The following is a 9,027-nucleotide window of genomic DNA, read 5'->3' as shown; positions in this document are numbered from 1 at the left end:
TGAGAGACCGACCATGAGAGAGGTTGTCCAGATGATTTCTCAGGCTAAACAGCCCAATACTTTCTAAATGCAGTGGTGTTATATATATATATATAACTAAATATATATATTTTTTTCTGTTTTATGTGTTTCATAGAGTTTTTTTTAGAACTGTAATGAGGGTTTGGTGATATGAAGGCAAAAAAGGGGTTAGGATTAAATCTTCGTGTCATAACATATCCGGTAAACCAGAGCTTTAGAGAAAAAAAAATGATGAATGATCTGAAAGATTATAAATAAAATTTTGATTCAATTTTCTATTAAATATCCTTTTAAGACATTAGTAACATACTGTCAGATTTATTTTTCCACACACACAAATGCTGATTTATTTTTATAGATATCAGATATCATATGCAGTATTTACATTATATGAACTATGTTGTTTTTAGTATCAAATCCGCAGATTCGATGTCACTGATTTTCTTAAGAAACTATAATCGCTGAAAATGTTATATATTCACGCAAAATTTTATAGTATTTTCAAATCAAATTTGCAATACTTAGATTTGTTTTTGTTTCTTAAAAAAAAACACACACACCTAGTAGTTATCCCATGCTACGGACAGATTTAGTCTGTTTTTTGTTTTTAAGTTAAAATGTATTTTTTTGTGTTTCTTGAGTTTCCATTTTATACATTATATTTTTAATTTATAGTCTATTATTATGACAACTCGTCCCGCGGATCCCATTAACTCCCCGCTAGTCGCTCCAACGGACCCCAAGTTGGTCTTACAGGGCATCAATCCTAACCCCTCACCGTGGAAATGGAACTATTCATCCAAATCCACCGGTAGATTATTGGTGCGCCAGACGTTTCTCGAACCCTGGTCCCCACCCTTTAACAACTTTTTCACAGGACAAGCTGTCACCAATTGACCTGGATTTGGATGAATAGTTTCTATCCATAGTGAAGGGTTAGGATCGATGCCCTGCAGGGCCAGCTTGAGTCCGTTGGGGTAGCTAGCGGTGGGTTAGTGGGGTCCGCGGAACGGGTTGTTACAATTACGGAATTGGAGATTTTGTGGTAGTAGTGAACATTTACCATAATATATATAACAAAATAATGAATTTTATAGTGTTGTCTTATTGAATAAGAAAATGGTATTATTCATGATTATTTATTGAATTACAAAATGTAGTGAATCTTAGGAGGGGGTATTGGATGAGAGACTTTAATAGAATATAATTTAATTGAATTGAAGACATAATTTATAGATTTTCAAGTATTGTAAAAGAATTTCAAATCTTTCTTTTGGATTCCAACAATTATATTTTGCAACAAATTATTAGAATTGAATAGATATCAATTCTCATCAATCGCCATATTGTCTTCTTCCCCAATACCTACCCTAAAAACTCTTATCTTTCTCTTTCACCAATCCCCCTTACTCTACCCAGAATAGCATGGATTCACTTCAATTACAACAGCCTTAGAACTCTCAAGTTGCCCATTAAGCATAATACTAACAGATACAAAATTGACCAAAAATCAAAACTTAAACCTCTCCAAAAATTGACCATTTTAGGTAGGTATAGATTCGTTGTAAAACAGGGATTGAACCAGCGAGTTAGTTGGTCTCTAGAAACAGAGTCTTGAGCATAGTGAAGTTCATGAATTCAAATGAGATTTCTCCGGTGAAGCTGTTAGAAACGAAATACCCTACGAATGTCACCAGAGATAACAACGCCGCCGAGACGTAAGGCCTAACTTGACACCGGTCCAATTACAAGTATGATTTTCCAGCAAAATGTATAGCTTCCGACGAGAGAACAGAGTGAGAGAGAAGAACTGCTCTCTCGGCGTTGTGATCTTGGGTTGATGGAAGAGGAAAAGAGAGGAGAACAATAATCTATCCAAATCTCGACCTAAAATCTGAGAATTTATCCTTCACAATTTACACTAGAATTTCTATTAAATTCTTATCAAATCACTTTGTCATAGAAAATTTCTTAATCGTGAATAACGCTTGCATTTAATAGAATTCAGAAATCAAGCAAATGAATAACACTAGAATTTAAAAGAATTTATAAAATAGAGAGTTGAATAACAATAGAATTTAACAATCTATTATATTCCCTTAAATTCACTCGCCCAATACCACCCCCTTAAAGTAATTGTCTTCTACAAATTGGACATGTTATTTTGCGACCTAACCAACTTGTAATATATTCATGGTGGAATTTGTAATTGCATAGTAGAGTGTTTATATTTGTTTCCCCCTTTAGATCTTGGAGACATATTGAGCATTCTCCCTCTTCTTCGTTTGTCACTTGTGTTTGAGAATTTTCTAGCTCTCCTATTACCACTTTTACATCTAGCCTTGTTGTAGCATTTAGGTTGTTATCTTCGATTTCGAGGAAAACTTCTATTTGTTGTGTAATTTTCGCTCCAAGTAATAGAATAGCTGAGTGTATAAAATCTGTTAAACTATTGGTTAAAGTACTTGATGTTGCTTCGTCAATATCATGGAATGTGAGGTAGAAGTTGGTGATCTCTTTGAATTAATTATTAGTCGGATATAGTATTTGCTCATTGGTGAGCGGAATATTGTAGCCGCAGGGACGGCGTAAGTTTTCCTTAGACCTTGTGCCAAAAGTTTTTTTTTAACATAATTTAGAGGTCTTATTTGTAGATTTTAGAAATTTGGGGGGTTTTGTCAAAATATCAAACAATGAAGACCTTAAAATCTTATAATTTTTTGTCAAGAAATAATATGAACCGGTGCAAAAGCACCCTTCGCACCTCCCTATCGCCGGGCATAATTGTAGGTGATGTTGTTTTCTCTTTGGTATGGTCTTGCGAGTTTGAGATAGAAGTTGTTTCAAGGATGTGTTTGCGTTGGAACTAGAGCATAGTATATTGATATAGTATAGTCTATTGGATTTGTGTTTGCTATATAGGGTGAGAATGTATTTTTCCCCGTTTTAGTCTTGTTTTCAACAATTAAAATGGGTTGAGAACCGAACCAAGCGCATAAAAAAGTTGGTTCGGTCAAAGGTAAAGAATTTATTTATGCGCTCAAAAGTCAAAACTATTCGGTTTGGTTCAGAATATCCCGTTCAATATTTGGTATGGAATCATCAATTGATTGGATTAAACCGACTACAACACTCATATAGAAACCACACGAAAACTTGAAATTGAAACCGCCGTGTAGAGAGAGATTTTGTGTTTCCTGAAGAAGCTGGATCTGAGTTTCTTCTCCTAAAAAAATTTCTCGAAGGTTCGTCAATCATCTTCGCTATCTATTGGCGTTACAAGTTAGAACTCGTTCCCCTTCACTAAAACCCTAATTGCGAGCTTCATAATTTGGAGTTTATAGATTCGATTTTTGTGTTTTTTTTTCTTTCGATTTTTAGGTTTAAGGAGGAATGAAACATTCCAAGGATCCATTTGAAGCAGCAATTGAGGAGGAGCAAGAGGAATCTGCGCCGGAATCACCCGTTGGCGGCGGCGGAGGAGGAGGAGGAGGAGGCGATGGTAGTGAAGAAGGACGAACTGAAATCGATCAGACACAGGAGGAGGATGAGAGACCTGTAGATGTTCGCCGTCCGGCAAAGAAGTCTAAAACCTCCGTTGCTGTGGCCGAAGCGAGGAACAAAGATGACGATGAAGAAGAAGAGGAAGAGAATATGGAAGTTGAGCTTACTAAATACCCAACTTGTGCTGACCCTGCTAAGATGGCTAAAATGCAGTGAGTCTTCTTTTTTTTTATATATATATATAGATTTTGATTAGTTTCTTGATTTGATTAGTATGAATTGATTTTGAATACTTCAGAACCATTTTATCGCAATTCACAGAGGATCAGATGAGTAGATATGAATCTTTTAGGAGATCTGCACTTCAAAGACCACAGATGAAGAAGGTATTATATATATATATATATATATATTATATGATTTGTGGTTACGAACAACGTTTCCTTTAATTTTGTTGTTTCATCTGAATATGAACCATTTTAGCGTTTGTGTTGTTGATGCAGCTGTTGATAGGTGTCACAGGGAGTCAGAAGATTGGTATGCCAATGATTATTGTTGTCTGTGGTATAGCGAAGATGTTCGTTGGTGAACTCGTTGAAACAGGTAAGATAGCTCGCAAATTTCATTGTTTATATTGCAACGGAGAAAAAATAACTCACTTGCTTGATCTGATAACGTTATGTGTAGCTCGAGTTGTTATGGCGGAAAGGAAAGAATCAGGACCTATAAGACCTTGTCATATCAGGGAGTCCTATCGTAGACTAAAGCTTGAAGGGAAAGTGCCTAAAAGATCAGTTCCTCGGCTCTTCCGCTAGTCAGAACTAGAGACGAATAGACAACTTTTTCTTGGCTACAGACTCGGAAGTTCACATATGTTTGTTTAGGGAGTTTATAAGCTGGCGAGATCTATCTACCTATCAATCCCATTATGAAGAAGACTGCTTTAGCTTCTCTTGTGGATTATAATTGTTCATTGATCTTTTGGAATGTTGTGGTAACTTTTTCTTTGGATGCAAGATCATGAATCTTGGAATACCTAGAAATTGGTATGTTGTTTGGTATAGTAGTACTAGTTTTGGTTATAAGCTTTTGGCTAACTAAAAAGTTGGTGTCTGTTTCAGATTTGTTTTGGCATCCAAAAGAATTTAGGTTTTGTCAGTTACAACATTTATTCCTAAACCCCTACGTTTCCCCTGACTCTGAATAATCAAAATCTCTCCTTACAACAGTTTTTATATGTTGTTCAGCGTCACGATCAGAATTGGGGCTATAGTCTCAAAAAATGGTACGGAGACGTTTTAAATCACACATGTTGCGGCGAAAGAGGATCTTAGTAGTAGTGGGCCTTTTGGATGGGCCGTGTCTCGAAACGAAAGGCATGGGATGGGACAATTAGTGTTTAAATGAAAAAGAAACTAAAAAGGGTAGCGTATTAAAAGTCTACAGAAACTTAAAGGACTAGTATTGGAAAAATAAAAAGAATAAAAGAAGTTTTTAGACACAATAACGCACCCACTATCTTTCTCCTTCCCTTCCGCCTTCCTCCTTCTTCTTCCTCACTGTTTAACGCAGAGAGAGCCTCCGTCTCTTCTCCTCTCTCTCTTTCTCTCTACAGAATAAGTTTTTTTCTTTTTTTTAATTCATTAATAATAATACCATTTGATTCGCTGTTGGTGATCGGATACGAGAAAGTAGAAGCACGAAGGAGGAGGAAGCTGTTGTTGTTCCGTCATCCTCGAATTGGGTGTGGCGAAGAGATTAAACGAATCCTCCTATATTTCTCTTAAAAAAAAAAAAACAGATCGGAATCGGAAAACGTACCATTACATAACTCGAATCAGGTTTCTCACTTGGGTATAATGATGAGGTTTCTCTTCTTCTCCGTTCTTCCTTTTTTTCACCTCTCCTTGAGTTTTTTTTTTTTTTTTCGTTTTTTCACTGATTTGTGTTTTGTTTTCTTCTTCTTCTCTGTACTTTTTTTTTTTTGGGGGGATTTTGAATCGGTTTGTATGGATCTGAGTTTTGATTTTCTAAAAAAAAACTTCAAATTGACTCTAATGTCAAAAAACCTTTTCAATTTTTTTTTTCAATTTGATCACTTCATGTTTTTTTTTTCTTTTTTTTGAGAAGAGAGAAGCATTTTGCAAATTTTCGCAGTTAAAATCTTCAAATTCGTCTCCGGAGATTTTGATCTGATTTTATTTTTTCGTTTTGATTTGATTGATTTAGGTATCAAAGAGTAAGCCCAGATTGTCTTCCCCATACAAACGGAAGCAAGAAGCCCTACTTAAGACCATCACCTTCAAGATCAACAAACGACGACACCACCACCACCACCGCAAGAGGATTCAACGCCGGATCATCATGCACAACAACCTCTTCCTTAGACGGAATCCCCAAAGGATTCCGATTCAGATCCACCTCCCAACAACAACAACAACAAGAACATGATCCTAGTCCTAGCCGTCGCGGCGGAGATGTGCTGTTACAGTGGGGACAACGAAAGCGATCGAGAGCTTCCAGAGCCGAGATCCGATCCATCACAGCTGACGACTCTTCATCTTCGTCAGGACAAGGTAAGATTCAATCAAACAAGCTTCAGAGACGATCGGTGAATCCTTCTATGCCGCCACCACCACCAGCTCCGCCTGTTTTCACTAGCCGGAGTACAAACCCTAGAAACGGTTTCGTCGTCGGCAAGGAATCTTTCTTCCCTTCTTCCTCCAGGTTTGTTTAGCCTCTTTTTTCTTCTTCGTTTTCATTAAATTTCCATATTTTGATATTATTTATTTACCTTAAATGTAAAAAGATTTTGTCTTTTTAACAGAAGTGTTGTTGTTACTTAGAAATGTTTAGATTTTGTTACTCTATATTAATCTTTCTCTATGATCGTGACTTCCATTTTAGCTCTCTGTTTTTGTTCATTCTTGTTATGTGATTAAATACTTGTTTCCTTTTTTTTTTTTAATATATAATAGCTATTTTTGATTTTCCGGGTTTGTTTGATTTATCCAATTTAAATTAAATTTATTTGTATTTTTTTTTCTTTCATTTTTATTTTTTGAGATCTAAACGTCTGGTTCATCCTTCAGTTATAAAGAGCTATGCTTTAACCAAGTTTGGTGATCCAAAAATTCCTTTTTAGGTAATTACAGTAGTACCCTTGAAGCACTTAGAAGCAGAGAAGTTGTGTCTTTTGTTTTGCCTTTTCCCCCAAAGTGCTCTGTTTCTTCTATGTGTTTCTTAAGCTTTTGGGTGAAACTAGAAGAGATTTTTGGATCAAAGTCTTGGTTTTTTTTTCTTTGGGGGGGTTGGGGGTTAAATATAAAGAAGATCTCGTATTTTTTTTCTTGCCTTTCTTTGACCCAATCTTCAAATCTGAGCTACTCGTTTTGATATCATAATATTAATCTTATTTTTTTGCTTTTGGTCCCTCTCTTAAGTTTTTTTTTTCTTGTGTGTGTGTTGTTGTGTGTGTGTGTCTGCGTTTTGATTCTGATTCTTAAATATGTAAATGGGTACAACTAGTTTCCTTTTCTAATTTTCTTCCTTATTTTTTTTAACAAGAAGGGGAAAACAAANAAAAAAAAAAAAAACAAATCTTTTTCTTCATGTCGTAATTTTCATTAAACTCTCTCAAAGTTTGAAAGTTTAGCAAAAAAAAGTATCACCTGTGGATTTATTATTAAAGCAAGCTGTTGATCATCATCATCAATCATGCCCAGGAATCTAGAAGATCGATCAGCCAACGGATCACCATCAAGGAACAACAACATGAACGGCCGTATGATGTCCAGATCGGGTGGTGGCTCAAAGCGATCTCCACCTTCACCTGACCAAATCGAGAAGAGATCAAGCGTACTTAGAGATCAGAGACAAAACGGGTTTGATCATCAACAACAACAACAGCATCAGAGAGTGGTCAGATCAGAATCAACGGCTCATCATCCAGAAGTGGAGATGAATGGAGGAGAGAGAGAGAAAGCAACGCAAGAGTGGCCAAGGATCTACATTGCTTTGTCTAGGAAAGAGAAGGAAGAAGATTTCTTGGTTATGAAAGGAACTAAGCTTCCTCATAGACCCAGGAAACGTGCTAAGAACATTGATAAAGCCCTTCAGGTAAACTAACTATAGATTCCTTTCATTGATAAAGAAAGAAAGTTTTCATCTCACTGTTAAAAATATCATAAAATGATTAATATTTTGTGTGATGTGGTTGTGTGTTTGGACAGTTTTGTTTCCCAGGGATGTGGTTATCTGATTTGACCAAGAACCGTTATGAAGTTAGGGAGAAGAAAAATGTGAAGAAGGTAACTAATTTAAACTTTACTTTTTAACCTTTTTTATTTTTCTTTGGTTCTTAGTTTTGTGTGATAATGACAAAAGGTATGTTAAATAAGTAGAGATTATATAAAGGAATTGGAGAATGTGTTTATAGATGATGAATCTACTAAACTAATATGGGTCTTCTAGGTGTATCGTATGTATATATAATTTTACATAGTAGTATTATTTTTATATGTGGCAGAGAAGGTGGTGAGTTGTAGACAAAATTGGGTGGACCTTATTATTATTTTTATTAATAACAAAAACAAATAATGGAATTCACAAAATGGACAAGACATGTGACCTACTATTCCACCTAATGGAGGAGAATAATTAACTGTTATTATTATAAAAAACTGTTTGCAAAGTAACAACATTTTGACATAAAAATAAACACAAGTGGTGTCTCCCTGTTTTTTTTTTTATTAATTAAAATATTTGTGAAAACTATTTGAAATTTGTTTGTTTATTTATGTGATTGATTATTTGAATAATTATAGTAATACACTAATTTAATTTTAGTAACCTGGATTTTATTATTGGTAATTGGAGATTAAAGATTGTTAATATTGAATTATATATATCACTGTACAGCAGCAACCAAAACGGAGAGGATTGAAAGGCATGGAGAATTTGGACACCGACTCCGAATAAATTAATTTTTTTGTTCCTTTTTTTTCTTTTTGGGTTAATGTGTTTTTCGATTTCTCTTTTGAGAAAAAAAAAACAAGACGCACACGTGTGGCTAGCGCGTGCGAAATAGACTCAGCAACAAGAACCACCAGATCGAGCTTATATATACGATCGAGAGAACTTACCTTCTTTTTTTATTTTACTTTATTGTTTATCTTATTTTTCCTTCTTTGGTTTTTTTTGGGGGGTTCCAAAATTCTCTTTCTTTTGTTTCGTGTACAAAAAAAAAAACAAAAAAAAGCTGAAGATCCCATTTTCATAAATCATAATTTCCCTATTTAATTAATGAGAAATATATTCTTCTCTAAAGAGTTTTCCAAAGAGAAAGAGAGAAAACTTGCTAATTTAAAATTTTTAATCAATCCAAAAGAACAAGTAATCAAAACTTAATTGAATAAAGTCCAAGGTTCGAACTACTTTGAACCGTTTTTATTATGTCGTTTTCAAGACATCTCATTAATTCGGTTCTTGCTTAATTTTACA

The 9,027-nt window shown here is 34.9% G+C and overlaps 3 protein-coding genes across 5 annotated transcripts in view; all 3 read left to right on the top strand.

The window, feature by feature from the left end:
- LOC104723008 (leucine-rich repeat receptor-like serine/threonine-protein kinase BAM3) overlaps positions 1–200 on the top strand; it is a 4,122-nt gene extending 3,922 nt beyond the window's left edge. Inside the window, exon 3 of the mRNA XM_010441300.2 lies at positions 23–200. Coding sequence (XP_010439602.1) covers positions 23–67 — 45 coding nt within the window. The 3' untranslated portion in view covers positions 68–200. The remainder of the gene's footprint in view (positions 1–22) is intronic.
- LOC104723007 (transcription initiation factor TFIID subunit 11) lies at positions 3,148–4,692 on the top strand. Of its 2 annotated transcripts, none has more exons than XM_010441298.2 (5): positions 3,148–3,266; positions 3,403–3,737; positions 3,824–3,911; positions 4,029–4,128; positions 4,213–4,692. In XM_010441298.2, the coding sequence occupies exons 2-5, from the start codon at positions 3,415–3,417 to the stop codon at positions 4,338–4,340; spliced, it is 639 nt and encodes a 212-aa protein (XP_010439600.1). In that variant the 5' UTR covers positions 3,148–3,266; positions 3,403–3,414; the 3' UTR covers positions 4,341–4,692. The 2 variants fall into 2 exon arrangements, with proteins under 2 accessions (XP_010439600.1, XP_010439599.1); XM_010441297.2 differs by having other exon boundaries at positions 3,148–3,303.
- On the top strand, positions 5,027–8,723 carry LOC104723006. 2 transcript variants are annotated; one of them, XM_010441296.2, is made up of 5 exons: positions 5,027–5,392; positions 5,755–6,252; positions 7,251–7,644; positions 7,758–7,835; positions 8,449–8,723. In XM_010441296.2, the coding sequence occupies exons 1-5, from the start codon at positions 5,385–5,387 to the stop codon at positions 8,503–8,505; spliced, it is 1,035 nt and encodes a 344-aa protein (XP_010439598.1). In that variant the 5' UTR covers positions 5,027–5,384; the 3' UTR covers positions 8,506–8,723. The 2 variants fall into 2 exon arrangements, with proteins under 2 accessions (XP_010439598.1, XP_010439597.1); XM_010441295.2 differs by having other exon boundaries at positions 5,028–5,392; positions 8,446–8,723.

The sequence above is a fragment of the Camelina sativa genome, chromosome 11 (assembly GCF_000633955.1).
Source record: "Camelina sativa cultivar DH55 chromosome 11, Cs, whole genome shotgun sequence".
In the NCBI taxonomy this organism is placed as follows: Eukaryota; Viridiplantae; Streptophyta; class Magnoliopsida; order Brassicales; family Brassicaceae; genus Camelina; species Camelina sativa.
This window is presented reverse-complemented; position numbering and strand designations above follow the sequence as displayed.

What these genes read in the sequence shown, in the direction of transcription:
- LOC104723007 (XM_010441298.2), top strand. Translation starts at nt 3,415, where the DNA reads ATGAAACATTCCAAGGATCCATTTGAAGCAGCAATTGAGGAGGAGCAA. An exon ending in GCTAAGATGGCTAAAATGCA is followed by an intron (nt 3,738 to 3,823) that starts GTGAGTCTTCTT and finishes TGAATACTTCAG; the next exon opens with AACCATTTTATCGCAATTCA. An exon ending in AAAGACCACAGATGAAGAAG is followed by an intron (nt 3,912 to 4,028) that starts GTATTATATATA and finishes TTGTTGATGCAG; the next exon opens with CTGTTGATAGGTGTCACAGG.
- LOC104723006 (XM_010441295.2), top strand. An exon ending in ACATTGATAAAGCCCTTCAG is followed by an intron (nt 7,645 to 7,757) that starts GTAAACTAACTA and finishes GTGTTTGGACAG; the next exon opens with TTTTGTTTCCCAGGGATGTG. An exon ending in AGAAGAAAAATGTGAAGAAG is followed by an intron (nt 7,836 to 8,445) that starts GTAACTAATTTA and finishes ATCACTGTACAG; the next exon opens with CAGCAACCAAAACGGAGAGG.